The sequence below is a fragment of the Hyaena hyaena genome, unplaced genomic scaffold (assembly GCF_003009895.1).
Source record: "Hyaena hyaena isolate Hyena2069 unplaced genomic scaffold, ASM300989v1 scaffold_138, whole genome shotgun sequence".
NCBI lineage: Eukaryota > Metazoa > Chordata > Mammalia > Carnivora > Hyaenidae > Hyaena > Hyaena hyaena.
Genome location: NW_024080770.1, coordinates 1,062,549 through 1,086,793, shown reverse-complemented (window position 1 = coordinate 1,086,793; position 24,245 = coordinate 1,062,549). Strand labels below are relative to the sequence as shown.

The window sequence follows — 24,245 nt, the reverse complement described above, 5'->3', positions numbered from 1 at the left end:
CCATGCTACAGGGAACCACTAGCCAGATCTCCGAGGGAGGGAAGGAAGCCCCGGGAAGAGAGCCCAATGGGATGTTCGTCTTGGAAACTATTTTCACAAGGCGCCCACCACGTGCCAGCGTATCTATGTGCTTAACGCACATCACTACCTGCTTCTATTTCTCCTGGCAGATCAGTGGAGGAGCACAGTGGTCAAATGATAGTGACAGTGAATCTGGACGTCTAGACTATTCTGACATCTGCTAATAGCTCAGAATTAACTGGGTAAGGACCGTTCACCTAGAACACCGACAGCTACTGTCATTGGTCTGGAACAGACTTCAGCCTAGAGCCTGGGACCTGTCCCTCAGCCCCACGGGGCAGATGAGTCCCTTTGAAGCAGCTGGTTCTTCCCCAAGGTGCTGGGAACCACGGCCAGGCTCCAGATACCCTTGAACTGCTCTTGGAAAAACAAGGAAGAGAGAGAGAGCAGACAATGATAAAGAGAGTAAAAGCAGGAACAGAGAAAAGAGAAGGCAGACAACCAACTCTGTGACGATACTCATTCCTTTATTATCGACTGTGTTAATTTGAACAGGGCTGGGCTGCAGGTGCATTTCAGCTCAACAGAGAGGCCTCATTTGAAGCCAAGGAGACAGAGGGTAATGTTTTTTTTTTAATATATATTTATATATTACATATGTCCTGTATAGTCATATGTATACTGACAAGAATGAGCCACTGCATGAACTGTTGTCCTAAATAAAGACCATAGCAACAGACATGGAAATTTGGTCCCAATCAAGGCCCTTACTTTGTCGATCAAATGTTTGATACATCAAAAGGGAAGGAGAGAGACAGAGAGACTGAGATCCAACCACCCCCGTGGCCCTGTTCCCAGCGTGTCTTACACTGAGTGTCGAGTGTCCCCTATGGAGGTAAACACACACACACAAACACGCGCGCACACACACACACGTACACAAAACTGCAGGCAGGAGCTCCTCCTCTGACACTCCTAGGGCCCAGCCCTCCGACTGGGGTTGGTGAGATTGGGTATTTTGTGCTATAAGACTGTGAGGGTCAAGTGACCAGACACTGCGGAGTCGATGCGTCCAAGTGATGAATGGGGGTGACACGTGCTGTTTCATCTACAAACAAGAAGGAGGTCAGTGGGAGAGGCTACTCGATGTAGGCATGGAGGTCCCCCTGTGCCCAGGCCACCTGCGGCATTTCTACACGTAATTCCTGTCCCAGACACAGCCGAATCTCTGATCTGAATCCTGAGTCTCAAATAACCTCTTGGGCTCTGATGAAAAATGTATTTCCTTGAAGGACAGGAGCAAATGGCAATTGAGCTACCTAGGCATCTAGTCCGGTAATTACAGCAGAAATGACGGCATCAGTGAATTAAACCGAACCAGAGCTTGGTCCTTACAGCAGAACTCGAACTGTGTAAGAAGGGTTCACTTCCCGATGGAAAGAGAAAAATCAGGTAACCAGCCCCCACCCCCCACCCCCTTCCCCTCACCCAGTTTCGAGCAGCTCATTCAGTTTCATGCTGTTCTCCCGATGACTAAAATCCTCATATTCTGGGCCTTTTGAAATCTTAGGACTATTAGGGCCTTTTGAAATCTTAAACCACTTGTTTCTTTCAAGATTACCTCTTCACTCGTCCACCGAAATACACACTGAAAAAGTAAATCGGTGTGAAAATTAATCTCTCTCCCTCTCTCTCTCTTTTTTGGTAGAAATTTACTTATCATTTGCGATAACCTGGAGACATCTTGGGATGTCACAAAGGGAGGCGAGGCATACTTCCCTAGGGACCAATGTATACAATGCTGAAGAAAGGATCCGCTTTCAACAAAATAGTGCTCAACAAATATGATGCGGAAACAGGAGTAGTCAAGGGTGATCAACTGTGCCTGGGCCTCTGTCTCCTGTGGTAAATGAGGGGGGAAGCAACAGATTCCAACACGTTGGTTTAGCCAGAGGGAGAATGACACTGATCGCTCCCACTAGGAACTGGGATCCAGGCAGCTGCGGAGGAAAATGACCAGAGCAGGAAGGGGGAGCGTCACAAAACTGGGGAGCCGGCTTGATCACTCGTTGACCCAGTTGCTTCTCGGAGGGATCAGAAACAAAGGGACTCAGAGAAGGGACTTCTTTTGATGACTGTCCATGTTGTCCCGTTCCTGTTTCATTTCCTGCGGGTCCTGAGCAGGCAGCAACTGGTTGGTTCACAATTCCCACCCGAGGGTTGGGAAGGTGGCCAGGAAGCAGAGTTTGGTAAGCCGTGAGTTCTTGCCAAAGCTGAAGAGCATGGGCTGTGTCGGTGAGTTCATGTAAGTCCTTGAAAGGGAGCCCAAGAGGCCAACAGAGGTTGTCTGAGGTCCAGAAACCGGAATGCAGGGCTCTTTTCCCTGGGGGCATAGGCCCAACACCGTTGGGACATCTCTTGCCCTTTGTGGACATCTAGCATTTTTCTAGTCCCAGAAAGTGCTTAAGAACTGCTCACCGTCAGCATAGGAGGAGATGGAGATTACGGAGAGAGACAGGTAGAAAAAGTACTCTCTTCTCAGGCACTGGCTACCTTCCCTTCTGGGAGCAGCTGACAGGGAGGAGCTTGAGGTCTGACACGGTGAGGGGTCTCAAGTCAGAGGGAAAGGAGGCTATGCAGTGACCACGGCAGGCTCAGGTGAAGGCGTCTCCCCCCACGACTGAGCTCCACAAATAAATAACATTAATTAAATAAAGGAGGCTGAGAAGAGCAGGCAGAGACACGGTCTGCCAGACGCTCACCCCCTCACACACGCACGCACACGCACATGCACACACACGCACGCACACTGAGCGTCAGGTGAGATGATCCAGGCTCGGCTCCCCAGCCCGGGAGGCTCTTGGACGGGCGGCCTGACTGAAGGCTGTCACTCATGGTCTAGCACTGGTGTGGGGTGCAGAGCGGCGGAGGCCAGTGAGGCATGTGTGGTAGAGGGGGGAGGGGGAGGCCGCTGAGGAGTCTGGCACCTGCAAAAGGTAGGGATGAGGCAGGTGAGCGGGGAGGTTGGGAAAGGGCAGGAAACAAAAACGAGGGCCTGCCTCTCCCTCCTCGGGGGGCTGTAGGAACTCCTCGCCCACCACTCCAGTCAGCGCCCTCCCTTAACAACCAAAACCCTCCTCAGCCTCAACCAGCCCGCGTGGCTTCCATGCCTCCTACGTCCCTCGCCCATTCTGACCGTAGTGGTACTGACCAGGACCTGGACTTCCGAACTTTAGATGTGGAAGGTCTTTCCAGAAAGCTGTCCAACCGCATAAGCCTCTCCATGTGTAGTGCACGGGGGTCTTGTTCTTGGTCATGAGAGAACTCCATCTCAAAGACAGCTGGAGGGGACACATCCAGCTCCAGAAACATGATGTTTTCAGCCTGTGGTGGGAGCATCAGATCAGATGTGAGCAATGGCCCTGAGGATCGTATCTCTCGGGCACTCAGTAAATACTGGGTGTCATGAAGGTGATGAGGTGGGCAGAGCACGTAGAGGGTACGAGCATCACCTCCCGTGGGTGGGCTCTCTCTCCTCCCGCCCCTTCTATTTCCCAGCTTCTTACCCTGTACCTGGGGTGGGACCCCATTGCCATGGCAACCCGCGCATACTGGCTGATAGGCCTCTTGTAGCCTACGGCTGACGTTGGCCGCTTCTTCATTTGGCTGTTGTTGCTGTGGGGAAGAGGCTATATTAGAATGGATTTCTTTTGAACACTGGGAAAATGATATGAAGAATTACATATCATTCAAGTAGGCAGGAAACTGCAGACCATGGTTCCCGGGAGTTTTCTTCTCATTGTTGTGATACGGCTGGACAACTAAACACTATCATAACACAGGAAAGTGTAGATTTCTTTACTCTTGTTTTTTTCCGTTTTCCCCCCTACTGTAAAGAAGGTTTGATTAAGGGCTAGAATGAAGAAAGGAAATCCAATCGTCTTTTAGCTTTCAGATTCATAAGCTGATTTCACACAGTAGGCAAAACCATTGATGATTGGTCACTCTGCTTTTCATTTTTCTTCTTAGGAGTTTGTACAAAAAAGTGATGAAAAAAATCAGGCTTCAAATGCAAGGGTCCCAAAATAGCCTAAACAATCCTGAAAAAGAACAAAGTTGGAAGACTTGCACGTCCCAGTTTTAGAACTTATTACAGGGCGCCTATTACAGGACAGCTCCGTTGTTAAGCATCTGACTTCAGCTAAGGACATGACCTCCTGGTTCGTGAGTTCAAGTCCCACATCGGGTGAGCTTGAGCCCCACTTTGGGAGAACACGAGTCCAGCTTTGGGTAAACCATGAACCCTGCTTTGGGTGAGTCCCACTTCTCTCTCTTCTCTTCTGCCCCTGCTGGGATTCTCTCTCCCTCTCTGCCCCTTGTTCATTTGCACCCTCTCTCTCTTTCTCTCAAAGAAAGAATTTGTTACAAAGCTACAGTAATCAAAGCTGTGTATGAGTATGAGCAGGGGAGAGGCAGAGAGAGGGAGACACAGAATCTGAAGCAGGTTCCAGGCTCTGAGCTGTCAGCACAGAGCTGCAAAATCATGACCTGAGCCGAAGTCTGATGCTTAACCAACTGATGCTTAACCAGTCGCCCGTTTTGTTTTTAAAGAAATGTGTGCATACGCTTAGAAAAATGGCTGGGTATTCAGCAAGCTATTACTAGTTATTGTCTTTGGATGGTGTCATTACAGATGACTTTTATTTATGCCTTTCTGCAAAATCTGAACTTCTTTACAATGAAAATATATAACTTTATACCTAATATCTCAGATGTTCAAAAAGTATAGAAAATAATATATATATATTATATATATATGTATGCCTACCATCCAGTTTTGTGAAGTCATTTAACATTTTGTTATACTTAAATCAAACCTTTTTTTTTTTTTAGAAATAAAATGTAGAGGCACTTAGGTGGTTCAGTCAGTTAAGTGTCTGGCTCATGATCTCCCGATTTGTAAGAGCAAGCCCCATGTCAGTGCAGAGTCTGCTTGGGATTCTCTCTCTCTCTCTCTCTCTCTCTCTCTCTCTCAAAATAAGTAAATAAACTCAAAAAAGGAAAGAAAATGTAGACAGTTTTTAAGACTCCTATTTCTCCCCCCTTAGAGTTAGTATTCTCTTGAATACTATGGCTCATCAATGCCATTCCTGATTTTATTATTATTTTTATAGGTGGGTATTCACAATTAAATGGGTATTTGTATGCCAATTTCTAAAATTTGAGCTGTGTGATGTACATATTGCATTTTTGTGTGCTCAACATTTTTTAAAAAGATTTATCCATGGACCTCTAGATTAAAATTTACTTACATTGTCTATTTTAAGGTTGCAATATAACATGTGTGTGTGTATAAAATATATATTCTCTTGATGGACATCTAGGTTGATTTTGTTTTTCTACTATATAGTAGAAAAACTACTACACAACAGTGCTGTTGTGAACATTTCTGTACAGGTATCTTCAAGTACATATTCCCCCTGGGGTTTACCAGGGAATGGGTGGTTCTGTTGTAGAATATGCATGTTTCCGACTCTACTAGGTACCGCTATGGTGCCTTTCAAAGTGGCTCTCCATGAAAGCTTCCTTTGTGACACAAAGCTTCCTTAAGACACAAAACTTTGGCTCTGTGTCTTAGCCAAATCCCAGTATGTCAGACTTCTTAAGTTTCAGCAGTTTGATGAGTGTGGTATATTCCCATTATTATTCAAAAGAAATAAACAAAGATAGGAAAGAAATCAAGAAAAGTATTTCTGCTAAAATAACACAGATTTTGGAGTAAGACATACCGGAGTTTGAATGTTGGCTCCGCCCCTTAAAGCCATGTTACCTTGGGAAGTGGCTTAATACCTCTGAGGCTCGGCTATCTTTTATTTAAAAAAAATTTTTTTTAATGTTTTATTTATTTCTAAGAGAGAGAAAGCATGAGCAGGGGAGGGTTGGAGAGAGAGGGAGATACAGAATCTGAAGCAGGCTCCAGGCTCTGAGCTGTCAGCACAGAGCCCGATAAGGGGCTGGAACTCACGAACGGTGATATCAGACCTGAGCCAAAGTTGGACACTTCACCGACTGAGCCACCCAGGCGCCCCAGCTCAGCGAGCTCTTGCCTATCCCCCAGAACTGCCGAGATTAGGGGCGCCTGGGTGGCTTAGTCGGTTAAGCGTCCGACTTTCGTTTAGGTCATGATCTCGCGGTTCGTGGGTTCGAGCCCCGCGTCGGGCTCTGCTGACTGCCGGCTCAGAGCCTGGAGCCTGTTTTGGTCTGTGACTCCCTCTCTGTCTGACCCTCCCCTGCTCATGCTGTCTCTCTCTCTCCTAGAAATAAATAAAACATTAAAAAAAAAAAAAAAAGAACTGCTGGGATTAAGCACGATAAGCACTTAGCATAGCACACAGCAAGGGCTCAACTCATGGCAGCTGTGATGATGATTTATTCTCAATTCTACTTGCTAATTCCAAGCAGGGATACAAAGGAGCAATGAAAAAAAGCCAAAAGGCAGACAGAAGACAGAAGAGAAGAAGCAGGCCGAGTAATTCACAGATAGGACATCCTGTCCTTGACTAGCAGAGCGAGCAGTGCAGGAGCTGATGGCACCAAGCCTGCCCTTCTGCAGCAGAGGGTGGGGGAAATGGCATTCCTGTGGTTCATTTTATCAAGCCTATAGAGGAGTGCTGGACCCCACTTAGGGGTGCCTTCAGACTTCGCTTTATGGATGAAAACAGGGAAGGATGAAACCGCAGAAGCCCCAGCTCATAGCCCCTGGGGTGCAGAGAGGTGCACACATGCACAGCAGCAGCGCCCACGACTCAAGGGGAGAGGGAGAAATTGGTACCATAATCACTCATCATCTGTAAGGTACATCTACACATCCCATTCAAACTTTGCAATAATCTCCTGAGGTGTAGACGGGGCAGACAAGGAGCCTGAGGCTCAGACAAGCAAAATGCCTTTTGTGCCTAAGGTCAAACAATTAGGAAGAGACTCTGAACTGGACCTTGCCAAATACTTTTTAGGACACTGTGCTGTCTCTCCCAAGAACACCCAGAGCAGGCTGGGGTGGAAAGTGTCCTGAAGGCTGCAGGCTCTGGGACGAGGACAGGGGGACAGGGCTAGGCGAGCGGAGCAGTGCATCCGTGTGAGCTGGCAGCCTGACCCAATAAAGATGCCAGTGCTATTCTGGGTGACATGAGGGAGGAAGGGGCTGGGGGAGGGGAGACTGTAATTGGGACACCAAACTTCCCATCTATGCCCTCTTCTGCTGCAGGCCTACTTTCCATGATTGATCTCTCTCTAGTAAGCAGGTTGTGGCTGACAGCCCGGGTGGGGGGTGGGGGGTGGGGGTCCTGGCTCTGCATGTATCCATCCCTCCCCTCCCGACAGAGATCCACAATCATTATATGCCGGGCAGATCCTAAGAGTTCTCATATGACCCTCTCTCTCTATGGCTACTATCACAATATTTTTCCCCTTAATATTAAAAAGTCATCTCTCAGCTCTGTCTTAGGGACTGACCGCAATCTCCTTATCAGCTGTCTCAGCACGCACACACACACACACACACACACACACACACACACCACCCCCTGCCTTTTCCTGTTCTGGTCTGAACACTGGCATCCAACATCATAGGGTGAGTTTTTCCTTCTGGGGCTTTCCCAATCATCTGCCCCAGCAAACCCGACTTGTCTCTGTGACCTGACCCCTCTGTCCCCACAGGCCAGCTCTCTGCTCTTGCCTCCTCTGCCTGGGGAGGCCGTAACTTCTCCCTGTTTCACATTCAACTCAGTTGTCACAGACCTGTCCATAAATCTAGGGACTCAACCCAGAGCTGAGAATGTTTTTACTGAGGTAAACTTTGCCTCTGTAACAAAACCATTTTAACTATCCGGATTCTATTTAGAGCAAGGAATGCTCCCTCTCTAAACTTGGAGAGCGCCTCCAAGTTTTTAATAAAATCAAAATCTAAAACAAAAACAGCAAGAGGGCACCTGGGTGGCTCGGTCGGTTGAACTTCCGATTTCGGCTCAGGTCACGATCTCACGGCTCATGAGTTCGAGCACCGCATCAAGCTCTGTGCTGACAGCTTGCAGCCTGGAGCTGCTTCATAATCTGTGTCTCCCTCTCTCTCTGCCCCTCTCTGGCTCACTCTCTGTCTCTCTCAAAAATAAATGTTAAAAAAAAATTAAAACAAAAACAGCAAACCAAAATGCCCTCCTATGGCATTTCTAAGGGATGAAAATAAACTGGCTTTTCTGGAGTCCCTGTAATCATATTGGCTTATTAATATGATTGCAACCATTTATTGATCATCTCTTCTGGGGCTTGGAGCCCACGCCCCCCCATTATCTCATTTCAACCTCAATAATCCAGCAGGGCAATTTACTATCCTGACTTTACAGATGAAGACATTTGGGTTCAGAGAGGTTAAAAAAACCTTTTCTAGGCCACAAGTGGAAGAGAAGGGACTAGAATCCAGTATGTTCTAAATCCAAAATCTAGTCTCTTTCCTCTGCACCATGGTGCCTTTGAAAAGAATCTCCGGTGGCTGGGGTGGCAAAGGCCCAATGACTAGAGTTACAAATAGAATGTTGTGAACTGTAAACCAATGGCTACAGACATTGTCAAATATAGACCCTTAGAGGACAATTTTGTATAAGCACAATTAAAGTCTATTACGAGAAACTAAAAATAAAAGGTCATACGTGTAGAATAGTTACTGCTGGAGCTGGTTGTGATAGTGGAATTACACTTAGTGGTAGCATAGAGATAGTGGAGGAGAAAAGAAGAAGGGGAGCTTTCCAGAAGTTGATATGGGTGTGTTTCAAGAGTTGCCTGGTGCTCACACCTTCTTTCAGAGGCACCGGAAGGGTGTATAGGGTCAAATGCTTGTAGCTGGAGGAGGAAGAGGGGAGCCATTTTTCCAACCAAAGCTTTCTGTTTTCTTTTTCTTAAAGTTGCATTTAAGTGATCTTTATACTCAACATGGGGCTTGAACTCATGACCCTGAGATCAAGAGTCACATGCTCTTCCGACTGAGCCAGCCAGGCACCCCTCCCCCGCAAAAAAAAAAGTTCTCTAAAGGGATAGCACGACTTCAGGTAATTTCTTTCCAACAACACTTTTTTTTTTTCTCTTCCTTTGAGCAGCCTTCAGTGTTTTCATCCCCAGAGTACCAGAATAAAGCAAAATATTCCACACATGGATGGGGCAAAAGGAAAAACGCCCTGATTAAATATGCTTTGGGAAAAGAGTTGTTCAGCCCCGCTGAAATTACGCTGCAAATAGTGAGACTCAGTTCCCCCTCCTCCCAGGGAGGAGGCTTCTTCCGCAGCCTCAGCCCTCATGGCTCCCCCAAATGGGTGAAGCTGCATTCAAGGGCCTCCCCACCCTCAGCTTTGCACCGTGAAATGAGGGGTTTGGGGCAGGCAGTGTGAGGTCCAGGCCAGCAACCTTGCACTGTGATGCTACCCTGTGGCTCTCTGTGCTGAGTCAGAATTGCAACTGGGATTCCAATTACAATGGAATTTTGCTTTAAGTGCCAACTGTCGCAAAAAAAGAAAAAAAAAAAGTAAATAAAAAATTGTTTCATATAAAAACGTCCTAGATCTCTATTTTACTTTGGTTATTTCTGTGATTTTTTAAAAAAAGTTCTGAGGTAAGGGGTGCCTAGGTGGCTCAGTCGGTTAAGCATCCAACTTTGGCTCAAGTCATGATCTCACAGTTCATGGGTTCGAGCCCCACATCGGGCTCTGTGCTGACAGCTAGCTCAGAGCCTGGAGCCTATTTCGGATTCTGTGTCTCCCTCTCTCTCTGACCCTCCCATGCTCATGCTGTCTTTCTCTCTCAGAAATAAATAAAAAACATTAAAAAAAAAGTTCTGAAGTAAATGCATAGCAAAATGGTCAGCAAATAACATATTAAAGAGGAAAAAAAATTTTAGTAATTCAGAATTGCATATAGTTGATTACCTGCTATTTATTTACTTTTAATTTTTATTAAGTTTGAGAGAGAGAGAGAGTGAGCACATGCGTGCCTGTGGGGGAAGGGCAGAGAGAGAAGGAGACACAGAATCCAAAGCAGGCTCCAGGATCTGAGCTGTCAGCACAGAGCCCAACGCAGGGTTTGAACCCAAGAACCATGATAACATGACCTGAGCCAAAGTCGGACACTTAACCAACTGAGCCACCCAGGCGCCCCTGTTTTATTTACTTTTGAGAGAGAAAAAGAGAGTGCAAGCAGGGGAGGGCACAGAGAGAGAAGGAGACACAGAATCCCAAGCAGGCTCCAGGCTCTGAGCTGTCGGCTCAAAGCCTGTCACAGGGCTTGAACCCACAAACCGTGAGATCATGACCTGAGCTGAAGTCTGACACTTAACCCACTGAGCCACCCAGGCATCCCACTTTCCTTTTAATAGTTATTACTAGAATCTATTTTTAAAAATTATTTAAAGTACTATTTTTTTTAAGTTTTTATTTATTTATTTTGAGAGAGAGAGAGTGTACGTGGGGGAGGAGCAGAGAGAAAGGGGGAGAGAGAATCTCAAGCAGGTTTCACCCTGCACTGGCAGGGTGGAGCCCGATGTGGGGCTGGAACTTATGAACTGTGAGATCATGACCTGAGCGGAAACTGAGTTAGAAGTTTAACTGACTGAGCCACCCAGGTGCCCCTAAAGTACTATTTTAAGATAGCTGTTTCAAAGAGTTTTTTTTTTAAGTTTGTTTATTTTGAGAGAGAGAAACAGAGCACATGAGTGAGGGAGGAGCAAAGAGGGAGAGAGAATCCCAAGCAGGCTCCACACTCTCAGCATAGAACCTGATGTGGGGCTCAAACTCATGAACTGTAAGATCATGACCAGAGCTGAAGTCAAGAGCCAGAGGTTTAACCAACTGAGCCACCCAGGAGTCCCTTAAGATAGCTGTTTTAATTTTAAAACTCTGGGAACGATTTTTCAGTGTGTACAAACTATTCTGAGAAATGCGTAAATTCCTCCAAAGCATGAAACTACAAAACTCCAAACAAGATCCTTTCTCAGTTCCAGATTAAAGGAGACCAACGAGGCACTGCCTTTCGATGCCACACGTCCCAACTCTGGGGAGGCAGAAATTGCCCTTAAGGACATTATTGGGATAAGTGGCTAAAACTGAATGTTGCCTATGTAATAGTACTGGGTCAGTATAAAACTTCCTGGATTTGATCGCTGTATTTTTGGTTAGGTAAGAATGTCCTCATTCTTAGAGAATACAGCGAAGGGGTCAAGATGTCTGCAACTTAATCTCAAATGGTTAGGGGATGGGGAATTAATAAACCAAGAGGTGGCAAAATATTAACTTTCAGTAATTTTGATGAAGGGTATATGGGAATTCTTCGCACCGCTCTTGCAATGCTTATTTTTCAAAATAACAAGTTAAAAAACACATGACTTCTCAGAGCCTCTCACCCCATCTCTATTTAATGTAAAAAAATTCCTGCCCCTGCTAACTTTCAATTCAGGAACTTGTTCAAGCACAAAGTCAATAATCCTACAGGCCAGAAGGCTCACCAGCATCTGCCTCCAGCAGAGGGCACTGGAGTAGTGGCTTTCGAGTGGGGCTTCCTTGCAGAATCACCTGGAAGCTTTGAAAAAAATTTTAAGTCCTCGGGATCCACCCAAGACTGACTATCTATCACCCAAGACCTTTTACATCAGACTCTCTGGGGCCCAAATCGCAGATGAGAGCCTCTATGTTAGATAATGTACTACTATGGGTCCCTAGCTAGCGTGGAAAGGTGCATTTTAAGTCCAAAGTGACACCATTGAAAAGTCCTCTACCCATAAGGGGCACCTGGGTAGCTCAGTCGGTTAAGCATCAGCTTTGGCATTGGTCATGATCTCATGGTTCATGAGTTCAGGCCCTGAGTCAGGCTCTGAGCTGACAGTGTGGAGCCTGCTTGGGATTCTCTCTCTCTGCTGCTCCCCGCCCCCTCTCAGGTACATAAGTACATAAACTTAAAAAAAATGTTAGTTAAAAAAAAAAGTCTTCTACTCATGAACTTGCTACTTACAATGTTGCACAGTGTCAGCTTTGGTAGGATCGGCCTTTGAGAAAGGGGACAGATTACGTAGGCATCTGATGCCCCAGTGAGAAGCCGCAGACCTCTATAGCGAGCTTCCCTCTGAGCTTAGGGGAGAATGCTGGCTTATGTTGGCATTAATATTCCTGAGACAAAGAGAGCAAAGAACCTCCAGGGAACTGCCTTGGTATCCAACCTCCTAAACACCTCTGTCTACAGATTTTCAATGAAGCGACAGTGGTCCAGGTGAGTGAGGCAGTCCCTCTGTTGGGTTTGAACATCACCTTATTCTTCATAGCCACCAGCAGAGGGAGCCCTGCACCCAGCCAGTGGATGCAAACTACCTAAGAGGGGACTGTATGGAAACAGGTGGAAATGCTGAATCACCATGCTGAGCTGAGTGAAACTAATAAAGGCTGGATCACACTTCTATCACTTCCTGATCTGATGACTTTTGCGTAGTCCCCACTGGACTGTGAGCTCTGGGTCTGATTTCCCTTCTGTCTGCAGAGCCTTGTATACAGTGCCCAATAGAGTAAGGCAAATATTAACTATCGTTGCTGTTTTTGGCACCCGACAAATGAATATTCACCAGACTGACCCAATGTGATCATTCACTGAGAGTGCCCAAAGGCGGAGATGCTCTTCCTCTCCTTGGGTCCCTCACGGGGCCCTCGAGACACTTTGTTTTTGGCAAAACACCCTTCCTTCCTCAAGACCTCTGTGTCAGGTCTTGAGAATCCATACTTCACCCTTCTCCAAATGCACAGAAACCTCCGTCTCCCCTGAGGCTCCTGGCCGCCCCCAACCTGGGGTGGGCTGGCAAGGGCCTGGGCCCAGACCAGGGGGGAGAGACTCACACGCCAGCTGCCACGAGTGGCTGGAACTTCCACTGCTCCTCCTCACAGTCCAGGAAAAGCCGGTTCATGATCTTGTTCTTCTCCTCGGGTGGGATGAAGTTCTCGATGATTAGGTACCTGGGAGCAGCAACGAGGTAGAGATGGGGGACTGGGGGCGGCGGGAAGAGACCACACAGCGCATGTGAAGGCCGAAGGATTCGAAGCAAGAAGCAAAGAGGCAGAGGGAACGGAGGAGAAACCAGAGGATGAAGGAAGAGGATCCCTACAGAGATCACAGAGCTTGAAATCACTGCTTCCAGTGCAAGGACTATAAAGCCCAGGGCCTGAGCGGTGACTCTCGGCCAGCACCCAGCATGCACTTCGGGGGATTCATCATACACAGGCAGAGCAGAGGAAGGAGAAGGAAACAAGGAGAGGAGGTGGATAAGCAACTCTAGAACTCGGACCTCGTCCCCGTCCCTCAGACACATTCTATTCCTACGGGACACGGACTCCCGGGTGAGCAGGCAGCTGGAATGAGGCCTGGGGGCGAGGCATGACTGTGTGGACCAGGAACAGAGTGCGGGGGGGGCCTACTTGAGCTTGAGCTCCCGGGTCTGCTCATTCTGCGCCTCCTCCAGGTCCTGCCGCACGCGGATGTATTCATCATGCTGGTCCTGGATCTCTGCCTTGACGGCCTGCAGCTTGGCGTAGAGCTGCGTGGAGACAGGCGCAGCTCAGAGGCCGTGCAGGATGGCAGCGGGGCCCCTGCGACCCAGCCTGGGCCCCGCCGACGCAGGCTCAGGGGCTGCCAGCCGAGTCCAAGTCTGAATCCCCCTCTTGCCCCATCGCATATCAGAGTTATTCAAAGGGCTGTCCGGTCCCTCCTAACACAAGGGCGTATTGCTCGCTCCCTCAGGGCTGGCAGCGCGGTGGAATGTTCAGACTGAAAGGGACACGAGAGACCTTTGAATCCAACACCTTCTTTTTTATAGAGGAGGTAAGTCAGGCAGAGAATTGTTCAAGGTGAACAACTAGTTGAGAGTCAGAATCAGGACCAGAACAGCTGGTGCAGGGCCCAGGGGCCCAAGGGGGCCCAAGCCAGTGTGTAAGGTGACCCATCCCACTCCTGCCTCTCCAGAGGCTCGCAAAGCACAGGGCCTGCTGCCCCGCTCCTAACCCACCAAGAGGCAGGTGTGTCCCCTGAAACTGCCACCGTGGCTGGGCAGCGTGGCCGGCGCTGGGGCAGTCACGTCAGCAACCCTAAGGGTCCTCCAGGCTCTTCCCAGAATCCAGGTTGGGGTTTGCTGCTTCCTGTCCCTATACATGTCCTTCCTCGGCCATGGGCTTTGCAGAGTCCTGAGATCAGACAGGCTCAGCCCTTCCCATGTCCACAGGGGCCTTTGGCTCCCTTCCTGAGCTCCCCCAGCCTTGTGTCTCCTCAGGTCTCCTTGGCCTGAGTCTCCGGGCCCTGTCCCAGGCCTGGCTACCCAAACTCTGACTCACTGATGACATCGTACAGGGGCAAGTTACCCACCACCATGAGGATGGCAGCTGGAGACTGGAAGTGAAGGCCTTCTAAGCCTATCGGGGCCAGCCTGGCCCAGGGGAAAAGGCTCTATTCCACTCCGGCATCGGACGCCTGCCTTCCCCCCACCCCTCACCCCGGCAGCCCAGGCAAATAACTTGGGGCTTCAGCAGCTCAAGCAAAGTGGGGAAGGGGCCCTAAAGCACATAGCCCTCAGGCAGGTTAACTGTCTTGGATAGAGGCTGCCGGGCCCTCACACACTTTGACCCCTTCGCCTGTGGCGAAACTCACCTTCTTGAGTTTCTTGGTTTTGACCTCCACCTCCTGCTGCAGGGACGTGTAGGTGCCCCGGAGCTCCATGGTCTCTTCATCTCGAAGCATCATCTCCTGCTGCATTTCCCGTTCACGGCGTTTCTAGGCCAAGGCAGGGAACGGGGGCTCAGTGGGGCAGCGTGTACTAGGGAAGGCCAAGGGATTTCAGGGGACAGGTTCACTCCTGCCTCGCATGGGATCTGGCTCCACTGTGACCACAGATGCCAGGAGGGAGAAGAGAGTGGCCCATGGCCCATGGCCCCTGCTTCTACCCCAACCTCAGTGGAGCCTCTTTGAACCTTCTCCTTAGCTCACACAGCTGACACATTCTAGGGGTGTCAAGCAGATATAGCTTCCCACCATACTGGCTTCCCGGCTTCCTCACCCTCTCCCCACGGGATGTCGCAGATGACTGGCAGGACCAACAATTGCGGTTCTTGAAGATTTAAGACGTAGTCATACATAAAAGAATGTACACCCTTGTGGGAGGCACAGGAATTAACACGAGATGCCCTGTAGCGGCTGACGTCATGGAGAACAACCACTTCCTCTCACCCATCGGCTGGCAGTGCCCTGGGCAGAGGCAGGCTCCTGAGCTGGTGGGCCCATGGGAGCCAGGGCAGCAGGTCTTAGGTTCTCAGAACTATATCCCAGGGATCCTGGGTCCATGACAGCTCACTGCCCTATGACCCCCACCCCCTGAGCCCCCCAGAGAAGACCTTAAGGTCATGCACTCCCGTGAGACCTGCAGCCCCCAGCCCTACCTGCTCTGCAATCTCCTGCCTCTTCAGCTCCAACATCTTCTGCTGCTCATTGGTGTGATCCATGATGTTCCTGCCCCCGATGAGCAGCTTGCTCTCCATGGCCTGGGGACACAGAGGGATGAGGGGAGGGGCTTTTCAAATGGCCACAGCATCACCAGCTTGAGAGGTTTGGCTCCCTGCTCTGTGGTCCTTCCAGGAGTAGACAAAAGATGCATCCCAGATGGGGACTTGTGACCCTCACCGAGAACAAAGTTTCCCCTCCAGCCTCCTGGGCTCCAGCCCAAGGCTCCCCTTGTCAATAAGACTTAGGTGAGGCAAAGAGAGGGCATCTGTCAGGGAATATAGTCACCTGATCTTTGGATCTTTTGCTTTGGATACAGATGGAAAGCTGGTTCACCATGCCTTGGAGGGGTGTGCAGAAGGCATTCTAATCCTGACTTTCGGCTCCTGGCCGATGTTCGAGAGTGGGGAGCAGAGGATAGAGTCAACAGGCAGTCCAGCTCTTTGGCTAACTGGCTCCTGACTCCAGAATGGGGCTCTCAACACAGGTGTACTCTTCAGCTGATGCAGAGAGCAGAAGGAAAGGAAGTCTCTGCAGCACTCAGGGGCAATACGAGGCTCCAGAAGCAGCATGAGCCCTGGAGAGTTCCAGAAAGACTTGGGTTCTGTCCACTACATTCAAGGCCTTGGCCAAGTCACCCGCTTCGGCTCTCACATCCGTAACGCTGGAACTGCCTGTTCCAGGGTGGCTGATGTAATTGCTGAGTACTGTGTGTGAGGGGCTGAGCTAAGCCCTTGACAAACACAATCTGCGATCTCTGTCCTCACCCTGAGAAAGGTGCTATGCTATTACTCTCTCCACTGAACAAGTGAAGAAACAGAGTGTAACCAGCCTGAGGTCACACAGCTAGTTAACAAAGAGGGAAGGTTTGAACCCGTGGCCCTTGGTCCCAGTCCGTGTGAACGCCCCCAGCCCAGTGCTTGGCACAGACCCGTGAGAGGTGCTGGTAGGCTGCTTAACTGATTGTGGAGTTGTACCAGCTGGGTAAACTGTGACTCCATAAAATGCACTTTCATTCTTGCTAATCAGAGGGTGCAGCCCCGGGGCACTCCAGCTGTCCTCTGACTTCATCCCAGGCTTCCCGGAAGGTTGGAATCACCTTGAGCCACCAGAAGATATTGGCTGCCTCCCCACTGGCAATTTTCCCAGTGGAATCGGCTGACCTGCTTGAGGGCTCTCAAAGCAGACGGTACTGTCACAGTGTGGGAGAAGGGGGACCCTGTGCCCCCTGTGAGAGCCCCATCACTGTGGACAGAGCAGGACAGGGGTTAAGGGTTGCTTTTGAGGGGTGAGAGGTTGAGCTGTGTGTGGATGCCATTGGACACTGAGCAAAACTGGGCCAGTCAGAGCCGCCCCACGCAGCCTCCGAAGCCAAGGGCAGAGCTGCCGCAGAGCAAGGGGCCCCAGATAGCTGCCTGTCCTCACAGCCACACCACTGCCACCTGACAGCTGCCTGTCCTTGGCGCCACACCACCGCCACTTGCAGGCTTGTGCACCGCCCCCCACCCCCAGGCCTTGCTGTGGGCTGCTATCTCACCACCCAGCCCACGCGCACATCACAGGCGCGAACTCAGCCTAGACTCTTCCTTCTCACTCAAGGCCAGGACTTGCGCTATCCTTTGAGTGAGTGACTCCTTAAATTTTGTGCCCTAGGCACCTTACCTTCCTCACCCCAGGCCCTGATGCGTGCCATCCTGCCTCCCCTACGCTGGGCCAGTCACCAGATCCCTTCAAGTCTGCCTGCTTGTTACGGCTCACGCCATTCCCACCTTTTCATCCTCACGGCCGACACCTGCTGACTTCACTGTGGTCTCCGTGACTCACCTGGGTTGTTGCCATTGGCTCCCTGCTGCCTCAGTTTCCCCTTCCATCCATCCCCCGCACGACACCCAGGGGCATTCACCAGAAACACAAATCTGAGCGTGCCTCTCTGCTGCGAAGCATTTACCAGGCCTCCATTCCTCACAGGATAATACCCAGAGTCAGCAGCAGTGCCCTGCCCCGGGGGCTGGCCCAGCCGCCCAGCCTCCGCGTACTGCCCACTCCCCAGGTGTGCCGGTGCCCCAGCTCCACCCAGAGAATTCCAGCTCCCAAGGTGAACTAAGTCAGAGAAGGACAAATATCATATGATTTCACTCATATGTGGAATGTAAGATACAAAATCGATGAACGTAAGGGAAAGGAAGCAAAAAGAATATAAAAACAGAGAGGGAGACAAACCATAAGAGACTCCTAAATACAGAGAACAAACTGAGGGTTGCTGGAGGGTGTTGGGTGGGGGAAGGGCTGAAGGCGGAGGGGGCATCAAGGAGGACACTGGTTAGGATGAGCACTGGGTGTACTAGGTAGGCAATGAGTCACTAAATTCTATTCCTGAAAAAAAAGAATAAGTAAATATATTTTGATTAAAAAAAATAATAATTCCAGCTCCTGGAATGTACTGTGCCTTTCCGCGACACTGGGCTCCTCTTCCCACTCCACATCCACCTGGAAAATCGCTACTTATCCTGCAAAACCCACCTTGAGCATCTTGGAATGTTTTCTCTGATTCCCTCAAATCTGCACATTTCCTCCTTTGGGCCTAACGAGGATGTGTCCCTATCATTTTCCCATATTGGGCCATTACTGCTTCCATCCTGTCTCCCCAGGAGCTGCTTCAGGGTAGGAATCGGTCTTAGTGCTTGGCACATAGTAAGTGCTCAGTAAATGTGCGCTGAACTGAAAGGAATCTTTGAGGAAGTCCCGGAGGCGGGTTCTAGGTCTCTTTCCTGGACTCTCTCCGGAATAGAACCACCCCTTATGGCAGCTTCTCCTCCTTCAACTGACTGGCCCCCACTCACTGGTGCAGGGCGAAGGGGCAGAGCAGCGGGGTCTGAGAATCTGGGAAGCCTGGTGAGAGGGCTGGGATGGGTGTGAAGAGGGGGGAAGGAGACAAGGCAGGAGCGCCTCCTACTGGGGCCCTGGGTAACTAACTGATCCCTCCAACTACCGGGTAATGAGATCCTGGGGGACTTGGTGTCTGGCCCGGCTTCCCATTCCGGAACACTCCAGCCCTGAGTCCTTGTACTTCTACCCTACGCGACTTTAGTGTTCTCCACGCAGTGCCACCTCATAAAGACGTGACGTCTCACACTTGGGTTGCTATATTAGAGTCACTGGGGAGCCTTTAAAACTCCCACTGCGGGGCCACATGGTGCTATAATCTTGGGCTCTTCCGCTCAGGACTGGCTGGGAGAACTCCCAAGCCAGGTGCTCCGGGGAAGAGTCTGGAAGGAAGGCGCAGGGCAACTGCTGATGCCCCAGTTTTCCTGAGTTAAGGACTGGGCCCGGGGTGGAGAGAGAACAGGGCAAGAAACCAAGAGGAAGAAAACCATTATTTTCTTTGCATGTCAGCCGTTCCACATTTACTTCTCCTACTAAACCTTTAAGAATTCAGTCTTGGGCAGCCTGGGTGGCTTAGTCGGTTGGGCATCCGACTTTCGCTTAGGTCATGCTCTCGCGGTTCGTGGGTTCGAGCCCCGCGTCGGGCTCTGTGCTGACTGCCAGCTCAGAGCTTGGAGCCTGTTTCAGAGTCTGTATCTCCCTCTCTCTCTGACCCTCCCCTGCTCACGCTGTCTCTCTCTCTCCTAGAAATAAATAAAAAATGTATATATATAAAAAAAAGAATTCGGTCTTAAACTTTGATGACTATTAGAATCACCTGGGCAGCTTTTACAAGGCCCAGGCTACACCCCACTGTCAAATTAGAAAGGGGCAGGAGAGCCAGTGATGAGGGCCGGGCATTGGTGGTTTTTCAAGGTTCACATTTAAGAATCACTGCCTTTTGTTGTTGTTGTTTGTTTATAATTTTGAAAAAATGTTTACCTTTGAGAAAAAGAGAGCACAAGCAGGGGAGGGGCAGAGAGAGGGAGACACAGAATCCGAAGCAGGTTCCAGGCTCTGAGCTGTCAGCACAGAGCCTAACTCAGGGCTTAAACCCATGAAATGAGAGATCATGACCTGAGCCGAAGTTGGATGATTAACGGACTGAGCCACCCAGGGGCTCCTAAGTTTATTTATTTTGAAAGAGAGAGAGAAAGAGGGCACAAGTAGGGGAGGGGCAGAGAGAGATGGAGAGGGAGAATCCCAAGCAGGCTCTACACTGTCAGCACAGAGGCTAATGCAGGGCTTGAACTCAGGAACCGTGAGATCATGACCTGGGCTGGAATCAAGAGTCAGACACTTAACCGACTGAGCCACCCACGTGCCCCAGAACCACCGCTTTTTGAGGCTCCCCCCAGAATCCACATTACCTGGGGACTTGTTAGAAACCCAGGATCTCAGGCCCTACGCAGACCAAGTGAATCAGAATCTGCTCAGTAACGAGATCCCCAGGTGGCCTGTGTGACATGCTTCAAGGGGGACGCCATTAGCACCATCGTTCTCCTCACAAAAAGCTCAGACGGGTTAAGCAATCCATCCACACACCCAGTCACATCACAGCCGTTAAATTTAAGTGGAGAACCCAGGCCCAGGTCGGCCTGGCCCTAAAGCCCATGCTCTTTCTACTCCAGACATTCTTTCTGTTCAACGTTTTAGGAAACAGAAGCTGCTAAAAGAAAAGCAACACGTTTCCAGCAGGAGAACATTATGTCTGACTGATCTCCATGGTTATTCCAGAACACGGGGAAGCCAGCGACCAGAACGTTAGAGGTTAAAAAGCCCCTGCCTTGGGGGGGGGGGGGGGCGCTGGAAGGGGGGAGGGGGAAGGGCCAGGGGGAGGGGCAAGGAGCCAGAGATAGGGAAGTACTTTTTCATAATAGGGGGGTGGATTAGGGAAAGGAAACAGTAACAGGCATCTGTCTGGATGGAAAAGTGTTCAGATATTAAAAGACAGGACTGATCTGCACCAGAAATCACGCAAGCGCGAGAGCACTAGCCAGAGACCCAGCTCCACAGATGCCCCAGAGCTTAAGTGGTAACGTTCAAGAGAATTTCTAGGCCGCATGAGCTGGCAAAAAATGTCACATGAGTTTCGACTGCAGTTTTACCTTCTGGAAAAAGTAATCTTAGCTCTACTCATTAAATGATAGCTGTGAGCAATCAGTTATAAGTTAAAAAAAATAAAAAAAGAAGTTGGGGGGCTGGGGGGCTATTCTCTATTGTTCCCAGAAGACATTGACTTAATACACTACCACAGCTAAAAACAGCCACTAGCATCTGGCCAGGCACCATCATGAAAGCTTTTTGGAAACAAAACAAAAAGCATTCTACCCTAATATAAAATGGTGACACAGCTCAATCTAGTTCCCTCACTGCATCTCTGGGGACATGAAGAAGCGAGATCTCGAGAAGGGCGGCTAAGACCATCCAAGGGCTATTAAAAATTAGGACTCTTTAGTCTGCAAAGACAAAGAAAGGTTAGGACGATAGACCTGGAAACTATATGATCAAAATAGGTGTGGGGGTGCCTGGCTGGCTTGGTCGGTAGAACACGCAACTCTTGGTCTCAGGGTTGTGAGTTCAAGCCCCAGGCTGGGCATAGAGCTTACTTAGTTAAAGAGAAAAATACAGGGCACCTGGTTGGCTCAGTCGGTTAAGTGTCTGATTCTTGATATCAGCTCAGGTTATGATCTCTTGGTCATGAGATTGAACCCTGCATAGGCTCTGTGCTAAGTGCAGAAGCTGCTTGGGATTCTCTCTCTCTTTCTGCCCCTCGCCTGCTTGTGCACCCTCAGACATGTGCTCTCTTTCTTGAAATGATAAACTTTAAAAAAATAATAAAATAGAGGCACCTATTTTATTGTGCTCAGTCTGTTAAGTGTCTGGCCTCAGCGTAGGTCATGATCTCATGGCTCATGAGGTCAAGCCTCTCACTGACAGTGAGGTGGAGACTGCTTTGGATTCTCTGTCTCCCCCTCTCTCTGCCCCTCCCCTGCTCTCTCTCTCTCACACACACACACACACACACACACACACATACTCTCTCTCTCTCAAAAATAACATTGGGGCGTCTGGGTGGCTCAGTTGGTTAAGCGTCCAACTTCGGCTCAGGTCATGATCTCACGGTTCATGGATTCGAGCCCCGTGATGGGCTCTGTGCTGACAGCTAGCTTGGAGCCTGGAGCCTGTTTCAGATTCTGTGTCTCCCTCTCTCTCTGACCCTCCCCTGTTCACGCTGTCTCTCTCTCTCTCTCTCTCAGAAATAAATTTTAAAAAACATTTAAAAAATAAAAAAAATACATTAAAAAAGTTCCCTTTAAAAAATTAAATTAAAATATGAGTGAAAAGGAAAGACTGAGACTTTTCCAATCAACCCTGGTACACAGAGGAAGAGCTTATACTTTGGGGAGGGTTTTTGACAAATAAAGGAAGTTCTACCATTCATAGAAGGTGATAAATGTATGGAATTGGTTCTCAGGAGGACTGTATTAAATATCTAACAGTTTATGGAAACCAATTTGACAATAAACTATTTGTTAAAAAAAAAGAAAAAAAATTAAAAGAAAAATATCTAACAGCTTATTAAGGGATTCTAGAGACACATTTTTTTAAAAAGTAAGCTCTATGCCCAATGTGAGGCTTGAACTCAGGACCCCAAAATCAAGAGTTGCATGCTCTACTCCCCCAGGTACCCTCCTGGGGACACATTTTTAACCTTTTATTGTCTTTCCTTTCAGAAATAAAAAATGCGCTAATATCAGAATAACCACAAAGTAAAACAAAATTAGGGAAAGCTTCACATATTCCTCACCTACTCAGCTTCTTTTATTTTTCCTGTTTTTTCAGATTTTTCCATATGCACACATCATTTTTTCACATCAATAGGCAAGGTATAAATATACAGTCATGTACTGCTATTTCCATTTTATCATATCTCTCCGGAAGTTCCTGTTACTTCACTAAGGTTTATGACTATAAACTTAATGATTGCGTAATACAGCAAATAATTTAAATATACTTAACCTGCATTAGGAGATATTTTGGTTGTGTGCAATGTTTACGATAAACACCCTTGTACATATAATTTTTTGGTTTTTTTAGATGACTTTTTTAGACGGAAATTTCAGGAGTGGACAAAGGATTATAAACATTTTGTCTATCTTAGAACATACTGCCAAGTTATCTTTCTAACAATTTACATCACTTAAACTACGGCCAGCAATAAAGAATGGAGCTGCTTTTATTATAATGTCATAGGCATGAAGTATTATCATTATTTTAAAAAGTTGTTGTAATAATAGATATAAAATTAAGCCTTCCCATTTATTTTATTAAAAAATTGTTTTAATGTTTATTTATTTACTTATTTTTTTTAATTTTTTTTTTATGTTTTATTTATTTCTAGGAGAGAGAGAGAGACAGTGTGAGCAGGGGAGGGTCAGAGAGAGAGGGAGTCACAGACTGGAACAGGCTCCAGGCTCTGAGCTGGCAGTCAGCACAGAGCCCGACGCGGGGCTCGAACCCACGAACCGCGAGATCATGACCTAAGCGAAAGTCGGACGCTTAACCGACTAAGCCACCCAGGCGCCCCTAATGTTTATTTATTTTTGAGACAGAAAGAGACAAAGTGCGAGCAGGGGAGGGGCAGAGAGAGAGGGACACACAGAATCTGAAACAGGCTCCAGCCTCTGAGCTGTCAGCACAGAGCCTGACACGGGGCTCAAACCCACAAACCGTGAGACCGTGACCCGAGCCAAAGTCAGATGCTTAACTGACTGAGCCACCCAGGTGCCCCTTCCCATTTATTTTATACTCCCTATATCTTTCGGGTAGACTTGTGGAGGTCTGATCTCTCCTTTTGCAACATATCCTTTTATGTGTTCTTTAAATTATTTTTTTTTCTTGGTGATTTTTCAGTAAGGAGACAGACCTCTGATTCAAAACAATTCTTAGTTCAGCCTCTACTTTCTTAGGCTACCCACACATAGTCCTTTGCTCTCCTCATTCAAAATTCTGCCTGACAGGGGCTCCTGGGTGGCTCGGTGGGTTAAGCGTCCGACTTTGGCTCAGGCCATGATCTCTTGGTTCGTGACTTTGAGCCCCATGTAGGACTCCCTGCTGTCAGGGCAGAGCCCGCTTCAGATCCTCTGTCCCGGCACCCCCCCCACGCCCCTCCCCCCTCTCAAAAGTGAATAAACATTAAAAAAAAAAAATTCTTCCTGACAATGTCCAAATGGATTCAAGATACCTTGTTAGACAGAATCTGGGCGCCAATCCGGCCTGGAATCTGATGTCTCAGCCAAGACTACCAGAGCCCCCCAGTCTAAGCCTCCCCCACCCCTACAACACGCCTCTCAGGACTGCTTTCTGTGTCAGTTCTTGCTAACTGGCCTTCATGCTAGATCTGCTCCTTAGATCTAGAACTCTGCTTGGGGATCTCTCCCTCTGGCTGGGCCCTGCGCTCCATGAAGAGAATTCCAGATGATGTCTGACTGTCCATTCTCACCCCATTCCATTCGTCCACCGCCCCAGTGGTTCCCCGCCAGCCCCACCGAAACCCAGCACAGACGTGGTCTGAATGACAACTGAATTTGCCTTTCTGGTGCCTCGCCAAGTCTTGCCCACTTGCCCAGCCCACGCTACTGGCCAAGCCTGGCTGACAGAGCCTGTCTTATGCTAGAGGAGGGGGCTGGTCCTGGCACAACATCTGTGGGTGGGCCTCAATCCAGGTGCAAGGTCTCAGCCCC

At 48.8% G+C, this 24,245-nt stretch overlaps 1 protein-coding gene across 1 annotated transcript in view; it reads right to left on the bottom strand.

The window, feature by feature from the left end:
• Positions 1-527: 527 nt before the first annotated feature.
• The window catches only part of KIF3C (kinesin family member 3C), a 37,319-nt gene continuing 13,601 nt past the window's right edge, over positions 528-24,245 (bottom strand). The window contains exons 2-8 of the mRNA XM_039238324.1: positions 15,516-15,617; positions 14,731-14,853; positions 13,509-13,627; positions 12,933-13,049; positions 3,588-3,696; positions 3,233-3,405; positions 528-3,008 (exon numbers count right to left, since the gene is read on the bottom strand). Of these exons, the coding sequence (XP_039094255.1) occupies positions 2,909-3,008; positions 3,233-3,405; positions 3,588-3,696; positions 12,933-13,049; positions 13,509-13,627; positions 14,731-14,853; positions 15,516-15,617 (843 nt within the window). The 3' untranslated portion in view covers positions 528-2,908. The remainder of the gene's footprint in view (positions 3,009-3,232; positions 3,406-3,587; positions 3,697-12,932; positions 13,050-13,508; positions 13,628-14,730; positions 14,854-15,515; positions 15,618-24,245) is intronic.